The sequence below is a fragment of the Eptesicus fuscus genome, chromosome 8 (genome assembly GCF_027574615.1).
Source record: "Eptesicus fuscus isolate TK198812 chromosome 8, DD_ASM_mEF_20220401, whole genome shotgun sequence".
Taxonomy (NCBI): Eukaryota; Metazoa; Chordata; class Mammalia; order Chiroptera; family Vespertilionidae; genus Eptesicus; species Eptesicus fuscus.
Window position 1 is genome coordinate 5172378 of NC_072480.1, and position 15606 is coordinate 5187983.

A 15606-nucleotide genomic window follows, 5' to 3' on the forward strand; every position below is an offset into this window, starting at 1 on the left:
CTCACCTGCTGGCCTGATCACCCACAACTACCCTCCCCTGCCGGCCATCTTGTGGTGGCCATCTTTGACCACATGGGGGCAGCCACCTTGTGCGAGGGCATGAGGGTCAATTTGCATAATTCCTCTTTATCATATAGGATAACTTAAATTCTTTAAAAATTGTAATGCACCGAAACCGGTTTTGCTCAGTGGATAGAGCGTCAGACTGCGGACTGAGGGGTCCCAGGTTCGAATCTGGTCAAGGGCATGTGCCTTGGTTGCGGGCACATCCCCAATGGGGGCTGTGCAGGAGGCAGCTGATCGATGTTTCTCTCTCATCGATGTTTCTAACTCTATCCCTCTCTCTTTCTCTCTGTAAAAAATCAATAAAATATATTTTTAAAAAATTGTAATGCTTCAACCAGAATGTTGGAAAACTTTAAATTTAATTCTTAAGGATTAAAATTACTTCAGTTTATTTAATTTTGGACACAGGTGACTGACCTAGGACAAATTTCCTTTCAAATTTTGCATACTAGAGAACACTGAAAATGAAGTTGTTGTTTTTTAAAGCCGCTTATTTCTTTTTTGCCATATATTCAATTTTGCCACACAAATCTGTCACTTGGATTTAAACAGTTCATATGAGTTTATCTTAGCAATCTCTTTGAGACAAAAACAGTTAAGACCCAATTACAACAGGAGAGCTCAAACACCCAATACAAGGGACATCCCTAGAACATTCAGGTCAGGAGATCAAGCAGACTGCTCCACTAGGTCCCACAGGACACCTACTACATAAAGCCACTGCATTAAGATTGGGAGTAATAGCAATTCTAATACATAGAAACAATAACAAAGAAACACTTAAAATGGGGAGACAAAGAAACAACCCCCAAATGAGGAATCTCCATAGATTTATTGAAATGAAATGAAGGCAAGGAATTTATCAGACACAAAGTTCAATGGGAACTACACAGAACTTAGTGGAAACTATACTAGCGTGAAAATGTACACAGAAACGGTGAACAAAAACCAGTTGAAAATGAAACATACCATATCTGAGATCAAGAATACACTGGTAGGAGGCTGGATGAAGCAGTGGATTGAATCAGCCATTTGGAGACAAGGTAGAAAACATACACTCAATCAGAGCAACAAAAGAAATAAGAATTTATTTAAAAAACACAAGGATAATTTAATGGAACATTGGGACAACATGAAATGTAGAAATATCCATATCAATGTGTAGCAGAAGGAGAAGAAAGTTGGCAAGGGATAAAAAACCTGTTTGAAGAAATAATGGCAGAAAACTTTCCTAACCTGGTTAAGGAAAAATTCATGCAAGTTCAGGAAGTTCAGAGAGTCCCAATCAACATGAACCCAAATAGACTCACAGCAAGACACATCATAACTAAAATGGCAAAGGATAAAGATGAAGAGAGAATTTTAAAGGCAGAAAGAAAGAAAACGTTAGTTTTTCTACAAGAGGGTTTCCATAAGGATGTCAGCAGATTTTTCAACAGAAACACTTCAGGCCAGAAAGGAATGACTTGAAGTATTCAAAGTAATGAAAAGCGAGGACTTGAAACTAAGACTACTCTATCTAGCAAGACAATCATTTAAAAGTGAAGGCGAAAAAGTTTCCTGGACAAAAAAAAAAGGCTAAAGGAGTAGATTATTTCCACACCAGCATTGCAAGAAATGGTAAAGATCCAGCTTTAAAAAAAGAAGAAATAAAAACAGAGAGAAACACAAGCATAAAGAATAAAAATGGAAATAAATAAGTACCTAATAATAATAAAGTAAATACAGTAAATACTCCAATCTATAATAATAAAAGCATAATATGCTAATTAGACTGGATGTCCTTCTAAACTACCTTCTGGACGAAGCCGGGGTTGCGAGGGAAGCCCGGGTACCAGGTGCTTGCCGGCAGCCAGAGGGAAGCCCGGGTCCCGGATGCCAGAGGGAAGCTGGTGCTGACAGCCCAGGGATGGAAGGCCTACTCTTGCACAAATTTCGTGCATTGGGCCTCTAGTTAAAAGATATAGTGTGACAAAATGGATAAGAAAACATGACCCAAGAAACCCACCTCAGCACAAAAGATTCACACAGACTGATAGTGAAAGGATGGAAAGCAATATTCCATGCATATGGAAACAAAAAATAAGCTGGGATAGCAATACTAATATCTGACAACATAGACCTCAAAACATAGGCCATAACAAGAGACAATAAAGGTCACTACGTAATACTAAAGAGATTGATCCAACAAGAGGACATGACCTCTGCAACATATATGCAACCAATATAGGAGCATAAATATTAAAAATAAACAAACAAACAAACAAACAAAAACCTCTTGGTGGACTTTAAGGGAGAGATTGGCAGCAATACAGTCACAGTAGGGAACTATAACATCCCACTATCATCACTGGATAGATCTGCCAATAAACAAGGAAACACTGACCTTAAATGACAAAGTTGATCAGATGGATTTAGTTGATATTTACAGATCATTTAATCCCAAAGGAGCAGAATATATATTCTTCTTAAGTGCACATGGAGCATTCTCAAAGATAGAATGCATGTTAGAACAAAATATAGGTCTTAACAAATTCAGGATGATTGATATCATACCAAGCATCTTTCTCAAACCATAATGGCATGAAACTAGAAATAAACTACAACAAAATCCTCAAAAACACTAAAACACATAGAGGCTAAATAGCATATTATTGAATAAGGAAAGAATTACAAAAGAAATAAAGATATCAAGGAATATATATATATATACACACACACATATATATATAAAGATATAGATATATATGTATATTGATATCTTTATATATATAGTGGAAACAAATGAAAAGGAACACACAATAACCCAAATCTATGGGATACATCAAAAGAGTTCTGAGAGGGAAGTTCATAGAATTACAAGCCTATGTCAAGAAGCAAGAAAAACTTCAAATAAATAATTCTAATGATACACCTAAAAGAACTAGAACAACAACAACAATAACAACACACACACAAGAAAAGCAGAGGAAGAAAGTAATAAAGACCAGAACAGAAATAAATGACATAGAGTTAAAAAAAAATACAAAAGATCAAGAAAACCAAGAGTTGGTTCTTTGAGAAGATAAACAAGATTGACAAACTGTTACCAAGACTCACCAAGAAACAAAGAGAAAGGATTAAAATAAATAAAATCAGAAACGAAAAAGGCAAAGTAACAACTGACCTCACAGAAATACAAAGGACTGTAAGAAAATATTATGAAAACTATATGCCAGCAAATTGGACAACCTGGGTGAAATGACCAAATTCCTAGAAACACACACTATTCTAAAACTCAATAAGGATCAATTAGGAAACCTAAATATACCAATAACAACTATTGAAATTGAAACAGGTATCAAAAACTTCCATCAAATAAAAGTTCCATACCAGATGGTTTCACAGGAGAATTTTACCAAACATTAAGAAGAATAAACAGCAATCCTTCCCAAACTATTGTAAAATATTCTAGAGGAGGGAAGACTTCCAAATTCTTTTTATGAGGCCAGCATTACCCTAGTTTCAAAACCAGAAAAACACACTATGAAGAAAGATAATTATAGGCCAAAATCCCTGATGAACATAGATGCTAAAAGCCTCAACAAAATATTAGTAAACTATATACAGCAATACATTAAAAAGATCATACACCATGACTAACTGGCATTTATTCTGGGGAACAAGGCTGGTACAATTTACACAAATCAATAAATGTGATACATCACATAAACAAAATGAAAGATAAAAATCACATGATCATATCAATAGATGTAGAAAATCTATTCAATAAAATCCAGCAAACATTTATGATAGAATTCTCAGCAATATGGGAATAAAGGGATCATACCTCAACATAATAAAGGCTATATATGACAAATAATCAGCCAATATCATACGAAGGGACAAAAACTAAAAGCATTTCCCTTAAGGTCAGGAACAAGACAGAGATATCCACTTTCCCACTTTTATTCAACACTAGTGGCCCGGTGCACAAAATTTGTGCATTGGGGGGGGGGGTCCCCTTACCCAGCCTGCACCCTCTCCAATCGGGGAACCTTTGGGGGACATCCCTCTCGCAATCTGGGACTGCTGGCTCCTAACTGCTCACCTGCCTGCCTGCCTGATTGTCCCTAATTGCCCCTAACCCCTCTGCCTGACTGCCTGATCACCCCTAACTTGCCCTCCCCTGCTGGCCTGATTTCACCCCCAACGGCCATCCCTGCCAGCCTGATCTCACCCCCAACTGCACTCTCTGCCTTAGCCCCCACCACCATGGCTTTGTCCGGAAGGAAGTCAGATGTTCAGAAGATGGCCGGTCAACCGGTTTAATTAGTATATTACCCTTTTAGTAGTATAGATAGATTATATAGGATAGGATTGCTTAAATGGGATGGGAGGGGGGAGCCTTTTCAGCAGGAGGAGATGCCCTTGGCAGAACAAAAATACATAATTCCTGTATCTGGACTGATATCCAGCCATATGCACTATGCTGCCAAATCAGTCTTTAAAAAATTGAACCGCTTTCTTACACCTTACACCAAACAGCTATTGCCCTTAAAATGCCTCCTCAGGTCCCTCCTTAGGTTATGCCTTCACAGTTCACCGAGATTAGGTTCTTATTGGTTGGTTTCTATGCCAGTCAGTGTCAAAAGCTCCACCTCCTAGGTAGCCACTGGCTCCTCACAGTTCACCCAGATTTGGTTCTGATTGGTTGGTTTCTATGCCAGTCAGCACCTCCGGGCCTGATCAGAGAGGTGGGGCTGATCAGCAGCCCCCACGGGCTAAGGGCTCTAGCCGGTTTGGCTCAGGGGATAGTAACAGCCTGCAGACTGAAGGGTCCAGGGTTCAATTCAAGTTGTGGGCAAGTACCTTGGTTGCAGGCTTGATCCCAGGCCCCGATCAGGGTGCATGCAGGAAGCAACCAATCAATGTGTCACTCTCACATTGATGTTTCTCTCTCTGTATGTCTCTCACCTTCCCTTCCACTCTCTGTAAAAATCAGTGGAAGAATATCCTGGGGTGAGGATTAACAAAACCAAAAAATGGGCAAAGGAACTGAATAGACACTTGTCCAAAGAGTACATACAGATGGGCAAGAGACATATGAAAAAATGCTCCAAGTCACTAATCACCAGACAGATGCAAGTTAAAACTACAATGAAGTATTACCTCACCTCTGCCAGAATGGCTACTATCAATAAATTAACAAACAACAAGTGCTGGAGAGGATGTAGAGTAAAGGGAACCCTAGTACACTTCTGGTGGGAATGCAGACTGAAGCAGCCACTGTGGAAATCAGTATGGAGGTTCCTCCAAAAAAAAATAAAAAATGGAACTGCCTTTTGATGCAGTGATCCCACTTATGGGTATATATCCTAAGCATCCCAAAATATCAATCAGAATGCATAAATGCACTCCTATGTTCATAGTAGCATTATTTAAAAGATCTGGAAACAGCCCAAGTGCCCATCAGTAGATGACTGAATAAAAAGCTGTGGTATATTTACACAATGAACTACTACAATGGTTGTAAAAGAAAGGAACTATTACCGTTTGCGACAACATGGATGCACCTGAAGATTATTATGCTAAGGGAAATAAGCGAGTCAGGGAAAGACAAATAATAGATGATCTCACTTATAAGTGGAATCTAATGAACAATATAAACTGAGGAACAAAATAGAACCAGAACCATGGATACATGGAACAGACTGACAAATGTCAGAGGAGAATACAGTAGGGGGTACTAGGTAAAGGAAGGTGAAGGGTTTAGCTAAAGAACATATATGCATAGCCCCTGGACAGACAATAGTGTAGGGAGGGATAAGTGGGATATGGGGTGAGGACAGGAGCTGGGTGGAGGTGGACAAAGGGGGGACGGGGAATGGAGGACATCTGCAATAGTTTCAATAATAAAAATTTTAAGTTAAAAAAAATCAGCAATGTCTTCACCATTGAAAACAAATGAGAGCAAGAAAGGAATTTATTCTTTGACATGTTATCAAATGTTCCTCCTTGCCACTGCAGGTAGAATTCACTTTCATTCAGGGTCAACAAAACTCAGAAATCCTTGGAAAACATGAAAATCCTTAATCTTGCGAGAGAGCAAGAGCGAGAGCGAGAGCGAGAGCGAGAGCGAGAGAGAGAGAGAGAGAGAGAGAGGAGGGAAAGAGAGGTGATCTTACTAAGAAAATTACATACTTAAAAAGTAAAAAGGCTGACAAAGACTATGGATAAAAAAATAGTTTTCCACCTCAAGGTTATATTCTATTATTTAGTTTTCTTTTTCTTTTAAATTGTCTAAAGTTTTACATGTTTCCTTTTCCCCCACTTGACACCCCCCGCCAGGCCATTCCCACCCCGGGCAAGCTCCCACTGCCGCAGTGTCTGTGTCCATTGGTTATGCTAATATGCATGCATACAAGTCCTTTGATTGCTCTCTAACACCCCCTCCCCTACCATTTGTCTCTGGATCTATTCTTGTTCATCAAATTATGTTGATCATTATATCCCACATATGAGTGAGATCATGTGATATTTATCTTTTTCTGACTGGCTTATTTCACTTAGCATAATGTTCGCCAGTTCCATACATGTTGTTGAAATTTTAAAAGTTTTTTCTTTTTTTATACCGGCATAGTATTCCATTGTGTAGATGTACCACAGTTTTTTAATCCACTCATCTGCTGATGGGCACTTAGGCTGTGTCCAAATTTTAGCTAATGTAAATTGTGCTGCTATGAACTTAGAGTGCATATATCCTTTCTGATTTGTTTCTGGTTTGTTGGGATATAGTCTTAGGAATGGGATTACTGGTTGAAATGGGAGTCCCATTTTTTTTTAAGTATATTTTATTGATTTTTTACAGAGAGGAAGAGAGAGGGATAGAGAGTTAGAAACATCGATGAGAGAGAAACATCGATCAGCTGCCTCTTGCACAACCCCTACTGGGGATGTGCCTGCAACCAAGGTACATGCCCTTGACCAGAATCGAACCTGTGACCTTTCAGTCCGCAGGCCGACGCTCTATCCACTGAGCCAAACCAGTTTCGGCGGGAGTTCCATTTTTAATGTTTTGAGGAAACTCCATACTGTTCTCCACAGTGGCTGCACCAGTCTACATTCCCACCAGCAGTGCAGGAGGGTTCCTTTTTCTCCACATCCTGACCAGCACTAGTCGTTTATTGATTTGTTGATGATAGCCATTCTGACAGGGGTGAGATGGTATCTCACTGTTGTTTTGATTTGCATCACTCGGATGATTAGTGACATTGAGCATGTTTTCATATGTCTCTCGGTCTTCTGTATGTCCTCTTTCAAAAAGTGTCAATTTACATCCTTTGAGCATTTTTTGATTGGGTTGTTTATCTTCCTTTTGTTAAATTGTATGAGTTCTCTGTAATTTTGGAGATTAAGCCCTTATCGGAAATATCATTAGCAAATATATTCTCCCATGCAGTGGGCTTTCTTGTTGTTTTGCTGATGATTTCTTTTGCTGTGCAGAAGCTTTTTATATTGATGTAGCCCCATTTGTTTATTTTCTCCTTAGTCTCCATTGCCCTAGGAGCTGTGTCTGTAAAGATATTGCTGCGACATATGTCTGTTATTTTGCTGCCTATGGAGTCTTTTAGGATTTTTATGGTTTCCCGTCTTACATTCAAGTCCTTTAGCCATTTTGAATTTGTTTTGCGTATGGTGTAAGTTGGTGATCTAGTTTCATTTTTTTTTTTTTTGCATGTATCTGTACAAATTTCCCAGCACCATTTATTAAAGACTGTTTTAACTCCATTGTATGCTCATGCCGCCTTTGTCAAATATTAATTGAGCATAATGGATTGGGTCAATGTCTGGGTTCTCTGTTCTGTTCCATTGGTCCATATGTCTGTTCTTGTTCCAGTACCAGGCAGTTTTGAGAACTGTGGCATGGTAATGTAGCTTGATGTCTGGTATTGTGTTCCCTCCAACTTTGTTCTTCTTTCTCAGGATTGCTGTGGATATTCAGGGTCTTGTTTTATTCCACATGAATTTTTGAAGAGTTTTTCTAGATCTTTGAAATGTGCCATTGGTATTTTAATGAGGATTTCATTGAATCTGAAGATTGCTTTGGGTACTATGGACAATTTAATAATGTTGATTCTACCAATCCATGAACATGGTATGTTCTTACATTTGTTTATGTCTTCCTTTTTTCAATGTCCTGAAGTTTTCTGAGTATAGGTCTTTAACATATTTAGTTAAGTTTATTCCTAGGTATCTTCATTTTTTTGGTGTAATGGTAAATGGGAACGTTCTTCATTTCTCTTTCTGTGAGTTCATTATTGGTGTATAAAAAGGCCATAGATTTCTGGGTGTTAATTTTGCATCCTGCTACATTGCCAAATTCATTTATTAGGTCTAGTAGTTTTTTGATACAGTTTTTGGGGTTTTCTATGTATAGTATCATGTCATCTGCGAACAAGGAGAGTTTTACTTTTTCTTTGCAATTTGGATGCCTTTTATTTCTTCTTCTTGTCTGATCTCTATGGCTAGCACTTCCACTACTATTCAAACAGGAGTAGTGATAGTGGGCATCCCTGTCTTGCTCCTGTTCTTAGGGGAAATGAGTTTAGTTTTGCCCACTGAGTATGATGTTGCCTGAGGCTGTGTCATATAGAGCTTTTATTATGTTGAGGTATGATTCCTCTGTTCCCACATTGTTGAGAGTTTTTATCAATAAAGGGTGTTGGATTTAGTAAAATGATTTTTCTGTATCGATTGATATGATTATGTGATTTTTGTCTCTCAGTTTGTCTATGTGTATCACATTTATTGATTTTCAGATATTGTACCATCCTTGCATCCCCAGAATAAATCCCACTTGGTCATGGTGAATGATCGTTCTAATGTAATGATGAATCCAATTTGCTGGAATTTTGTTGAGGATTTTAGCATCTATGTTCATCAATGGTATTGGCATTTAGTTCTCTTTTTTTTTTGTGTTGTCTTTATATGGTTTTGGGATTAGAGTAATGCTGGCTTCATAGAAGGAGCTTGGAAGTGTGCCTTCCTCTTGGATTTTTTGGAATAGTCTGAGGAGGATAGGTTTTACTTTTTCTTTGAATGCTTGGTAGAACTCCCATGTAAAGCTGTCCAGACTAGGGCTTTTGTTTGCTGGAAGATTTTTGATTACTGCTTCAATTTCTTCCATAGGTATTGGCCTATTCAGGTTTCTTTGATTCTTCTTGAGTTTTGGGAGCTTGTATTTTTCTAAGAATATGTCCATTTCATCTAGGTTGTCCATTTTGTTGGAATAGAGTTGTTCATAGTATTTTTTTTAATCGTTTATATTTCTATGGGATTGGTTATTTCACCTCTTTAATTTCTGATTTTGTTTATTTGGGTCCTCTCTCTTTGCTTCTTGGTGAGCCTGGCTAGAGGTTCATCAATCCTTTTTATCCTTTCAAGGAACCAGCTCTTGGTTTTGTTGATCGTTTGTATTGTTTTTTTGGTCTCTATGTCGTTTATCTCTGCTCTGATCTTTATTTCCTCCCTTCTGCTTATGCTGAGCTTTTCTTGTTGCTCTCTTTCTAACTCTTTGAGCTGTAGGGTTAGATAATTTATCACCATTTTTTCTTGTTTTCTGAGATAGGCCTGTAGAGCTATGAACTTCCTTCTCAAGACTGCTTTCGCTGTGTCCCATAGATTTTGGATGGCTGTGTTTTCATTGTCATTTGTTGCCATGATGCTTTTTATTTCTTTCTTGATCTCTTTGGTAACCCAATCATTGTTTAATAGCATGCTATTTAGCCTCCAAGTATTTGATTTTTTAAATTGTTTTTCTTGTAGTTGACTTCTAGTTTTATGCCATTGTGATCTGAGAAGATGCTTGATATGATTTCTATCTTCTTGAATTTGAAGAGACTCTGCCTGTGCCCCAATATGTGGTCTATCTTTTAAAATGACCCATGTGCGCTTGAGAAGAATGTATATTCTGTGGCTTTGGGGTGGGATGTTCTGAAGATGTCAATTAATTCCATGTGATCTAGTAAGTCATTTAGGATTGCTGTTTCTTTGCTGATTTTATGTTTAGAGGATTTGTCCAGTGGTGTTAGTGGGGTATTAAAGTCCCTACTATGACTGTATTGCTGTCAAACTCTCCCTTTATATCCTCCAGACATCTTTTAATGTATTTGGGTGCTCCTGTATTTGGTGCATATATGTTTACGAGAGTTATATCTTCTTGTTTAATTGCTCCTTTTAGTATTACGAAGTCGCCTTCCTTACCTCTTGTTATTGCCTTCACATTGAGGTCTAATTTGTTGGATATAAGTATTACTAACCCAGCTTTTTTTTAATGTCCATTCACCTGAAAAACCTTTTTTCATCCCTTTACAATCAGTCTGTGAGGGTCCTTTGTTCTAAGGTGGGTTTCCTGTAGAAAGCAAATATATGCATCATGTTTTCTTATCCACTCAGCTACCCTATGTCTTCTGATTGGGGCATTTAATCCATTTACATTTGAAGTTATGATTCATAGATACTTGTGTGTCGCCATTTTTATACTTTATGCTTGTGTTCCTTCTTCCCTTCCTATTTCTTCTTTTTATAGTAGAACCTTTATCATTTCTTGCATTGCTGGTTTGGTGGTAATAAACTCCCTTAGTCCTTATTTTGTCTGTGAAGCTCCTGATTTCACCCTTAATTTTTATTGATAGCCTTGCAGGGTACAGTATTCTTGGATTCAGACCTTTCCTTTGCATGACTTTGTACATTTTATTCCATTTCCTTTTGGCCTGATGTGTTTCTGTTGAGAAATCAGTCGATAGTCTGATGGGAGATCCTTTGTAGGTAACTTTCTGACTCTCTCTGGCAGCCTTTAAGATTCTTACTTTGTGATTTGTGTTTGCCAATTTAATTATAATGTGTGTTGGTGTCGATCTTTTGGGGTTCATCTTGTTTGGGACTCTGTGAGCTTCTTGGACTTGTGTGAGTTTTTGTCTTCCCGATATCAGAAAAGTTTTCTGTCATTATTTCTTCAAAGAGGTTTTCTATTCCTTGCTCATTTTCCTCTCCTTCTGATACCCGTGTTATGCGGATGTTGTTTCGTTTCATGTTGTCCCAAAGTTCCCTTAGGCTCTTTTCCTGTTTTTTAAGTTGTTTTTTTATTTTCTAGATGCTGTTCTGTTTGGTTATTTTTCCTACCTTGTCTTTAACTCACTGATACGGTCCTCCATTTCTTTTAGTCTACTGTTGCTTTCTATTGAGTTCTTTATTGCAGTGATGTCATTTTTCATCTCTTCTTGGTTCTTCATTTCCTCTTGATTCTTACACATATTGTTGAATTTGTCTTCCAACCTTTTCAGCGACCTTATGACCATTTCTCTGAATTCTTTCTCTGACATATTGCTTGCGTCCATTTAGTTTAATTTCCTTTCTGGTGATTCCTCCTTTTCTTTTGTATGTGGGCTGTTTCGTTGTCTCCCCATGATCGCTCCTCGATGGATGTCTGGTTATGTAGCTCTCTATCTCCTGCAATGACTGTGTTTAACTCGCCAATTCCAAGTGGATATTAATCAATTTAGTGTTCCTTCTCTCTGCTCTGTGACAAGGCACAGGGCGTGTCCGTGTATTTGCGCCACTTTTTCTCCTTCTGGACAGACTTTCTAGGCACCCGTGGTCAGAGGCTGGAGTCTTGGTGTTCCTGGGTTCTCAGCTAAGGCAGCTCATCCCTGGGGGTTATAGTTGTAGGGTACCGGGAGGTATCCAAGATCCCCAATTGAAGGTAAGGCTGGGCTTCAGATCATCGCCACTCTCCCTTTCAAGATGGTGCGGTCTCCGCAGCACAGCCAGCTGCTCTGGGGGAGATTTCAGCAGCAGTAGAGGCTGCCCAGCCAGGGGAGCCCGGTCCGGCAGTCCCCAAGAATTCCTTGGAATATACCTGTCCCTCACTTACAAATACAGACACTCTCCGCACATCCATGCACTCTCCTTTTGTTCTTTCACTCACACACTATCTTGCAGCTTGCCATCCTGTCAGCAGCCATGTTGGATCCTATCACTTACTTTTCTTTAAAAACCAAATTTTTTATCTAATTTGTTTCTGAAATTAAGGCTAGTAAAAATGTCTATGGACTCATAAAAAATTCAAGTCAAGTAGAATGCTTAGCATAATATCTACAATTACCTCTAAAATGTTAACATTTGAAAATTTGTAATTTTCAAATTTCAAAGATTTATAAGCGTGAAAAAAAGTGTCTTAGAATCTGTGAAATATGATGATGAAAAAAGAGAACACTTTGGAAAGCTCTACCTTGGAATTCTAAATCTACTACCTCATAATAGCTGTGTGATCTTATTCTTTCTGAGTCTTAACTATCTCTTAACCGTTAACTGGAAGCTTAGGATAATATATATTAAGTTTCTAATATGTACTGTAAACTCAATGAACACAAGTTGTATTTCTGTAAGATACACGTGGGGACACTTAATTCCTTTCCTTCAGGAAAAAAACTAAGTGCCACTGCTTGGTTATACAACATATTTATAAAACATCTATAATTCTTAAAATTATGTTATTATCTACCAAAATTATCATAATTTACCATAATCACCTAATGCAGAATTTACTAACTATTAAAACACAATGTCAAACTTGTTAGATCTGACTGTGCCTCTTGGAGATAAAGATATGCTCTATGTTTTAATCATTCTTCATTTTAAAAAGCATTCTTTCCACAAAATATTTTTTTCAAGATGAATAATTTCCATTTCTAAATGGTCAAATTGTTAGTAAGTGATGTTTTTCCAAGTCTAGATTACAAATCAGATTGTGATAAGATTTTCATATCATTGTTTTTATACTATCATGTATTTTATCTCCTATTTTTAAATCCCTTCATTTATTAATTATACAGAAATATGGGTTTATCATTAAAAATTTGAATATACAAAAACATAAAAGGATTAAGCACAAAATGAAAACTACCTAGAGATAAGCATTGGTAGTATTTTGGTATGTTTTTTCTAGTCTTTTTTTTAAATAAAGATATGCATGCACATATACTCAGCATACAAATGTAATATTTGTGTAATATAACTACTTTTGTTTACTGCTACTTTCCCTTAAAACATATGAGTGTTTTTCCATGTCATTAAATTTCCCTCAAAAATATGATTTTAATGGCTACACAGTTTCCCCCTTGAATAAATATACTATGATTTATGGGGCTGAAACTCTATTGTTAGATATTTATAATGTTGCCAAATTTTCTGTAGGAATATTTAATGAGCACATGAGGTTAAACAACTTCTAAGCAAGACCAATGGATCATAGGGCATCAATATTTATAAGAATTTTAACACATATTGATGAAGAGCTATTCAAAATTTTTATCCAATTTCTATTCCTAACAGTGAGATAGATATGTATGTATATACACATACATATCTATATACTAGAAGCCAGGGGCAAGAAATTCGAGTGTGGGTATGGTCCCTAGACCTGGTCTGCAATCAGGGCTATCTTCCCCAGCTGCCTGCAGCCGGCCCTGCCCCCCGCCACCACCCACCCCAAGTTCCTCATTTGCCATCGGACAATCGGAGCCTGCTAGCCAGGGACAGGGACCTAGAGGTGGTCAATGCACCTCAGTGACTACTTGAGTGGTTGTTCTGGTGGTTCCACCATTAGAGCCAATTTGCATATTACCCTTTTATGATATAGGATGATGGCATATTTTAATGTACCCTTGCAATGCTGGAATTAAAAGTTTTACATTTTAGTTTATTTAATAGCAAGAATATCTCACTTTTGTTTTAAATTGCATTCTTTTGACTACTGGTGACAATAAATTTTTATCATATGTTTGTTACCTTAATTCTCATATTTTATGTCTTCTGCCTAATTTTGTGTTGATATATTTATAATTTTCCCAGTGATTTATAAGAACTGATACATATTATATGTAACTGATACATATGATTTATAAGAATTGATACATATTAGATTATTTTTCTACTGTATATTACTACCATATAATCCTATATAATAAAGAGGTAATATGCAAATTGACCATCACTCCAACACACAAGATGGCTGCCCCCATGTGGTCAAAGATGGCCGTCCCCATGTGGACACAAGATGGCCGCCACAAGACTGCCAGCAGGGGAGGGCAGTTGTGGGCGATCAGGCCAGCAGGGGAGGGCAGTTAGGGGCGACAAGGCCGACAGAGGAGGGCAGTTGGGGGTAACCAGGCCTGCAGGGGAGGACAGTTGGAGGGGACCAGGCCTGCAGGAGAGGGCAGTTATGGGTGGCCAGGTTGGCAAGGGAGGGCAGTTAGGGGTGACCGGGACAGCAGGGAAGGGCAGTTAGGGGTGACTAGGCCAACAGGGGAGGGCAGTTGGGGGTGACCAGGCCTGCAGGGGAGGGCAGTTAGGGGACAATCGGGCCGGCAGGGGAGCAGTTAGGTGTCAAGCAGGCTGGCAGGGGAGTGGTTAGGAGGTGATCAGGCTGGCAGGCAGGCGAGCTGTTGGGAGCCAGCAGTCCCAGATTGCAGAGGGTGCAGGCTGGGCTGAGGGACATCCTCCCAGTGCACGAATTTTGTGCACTGGGCCTCCAGTATTATAGTATATGACTTACACTTCAGCCATTCTAAAGTACTCCACCCAATTTCTTAAGTGTAAATTTAAAACATAAACTTTCTTCTATGTTTTGTAAATCATTAATTAAAATAATGCTAAATACCTAAAACTAATACAAAATAATACTCATTATAAACTGTAATTGAAAAAAATTAATAAAAATAAAAAAAAGAAAACTAGAATCCAAAGTGGCTGGAAAATAGTAACTATAATAAGCAGTGATGTCATATTGAGTCTGCTCTGACATACGCCCATCTTATTTTTGCTTATCTTGAGTAATTGATGATATAATTGAAGTATTCCATGAAACTGTCTCCTTAAGCTATCTTTTTCTTAAGTTTTACTAAGCTATCCTTCTAACTCAATTTCATTTAGATAAAATATATTTTAAAATGCAGATTCTTCTTTCAAAAGTAATGCCAGTAATACCATAATGAATTAATCCCCTTCATCCATAATCCAAGGAATATTGATGATAACAAACTATTTAGTACCTACACATGGAACAGGGAATACTAAAAGAGAGTAGGTGATTCAAAGTAAGTTGAATTACAATGTTAATTAATATATATATACAACTTATATCAAAATTTCACATAATTTAAAAAGATGTATCAATAAGCTTTCAGAGAAAGCTAAGGCTCAACTGTTTTATAAACAGAAGTATGTTATAAATCCCACAATTCCTAACATTGGGATCTTTAGTTTTAATATCTAGATTTCTTATAAAATTTAAATTATTTTACACAAATGATAATGGGAGGTTTTCCCTGGGACATCAAACAGGCATAACTTACCACATCCCGAAACACAACGGCACGCAGGCGATTAATATCGACATCCTGAAGAAGTCTATCAGGGTCCTTAATAGGAGAAAGGTTACCTGGAACATTTTCTAATGAATTCTAAAAAAAAGATACCCAATTATAAAGATATAATAGC

General features: G+C 37.8%; 1 protein-coding gene across 2 annotated transcripts in view; it reads right to left on the reverse strand.

Moving 5' to 3' along the window:
* Window positions 1–15606, reverse strand: part of NBEA (neurobeachin) — an 896160-nt gene that overhangs the window by 582590 nt on the left and 297964 nt on the right. For both annotated transcript variants that reach the window (XM_028135810.2, XM_008158996.3), the window contains exon 28: window positions 15462–15569. In XM_028135810.2, the coding sequence (XP_027991611.2) occupies window positions 15462–15569 (108 nt within the window). The remainder of the gene's footprint in view (window positions 1–15461; window positions 15570–15606) is intronic.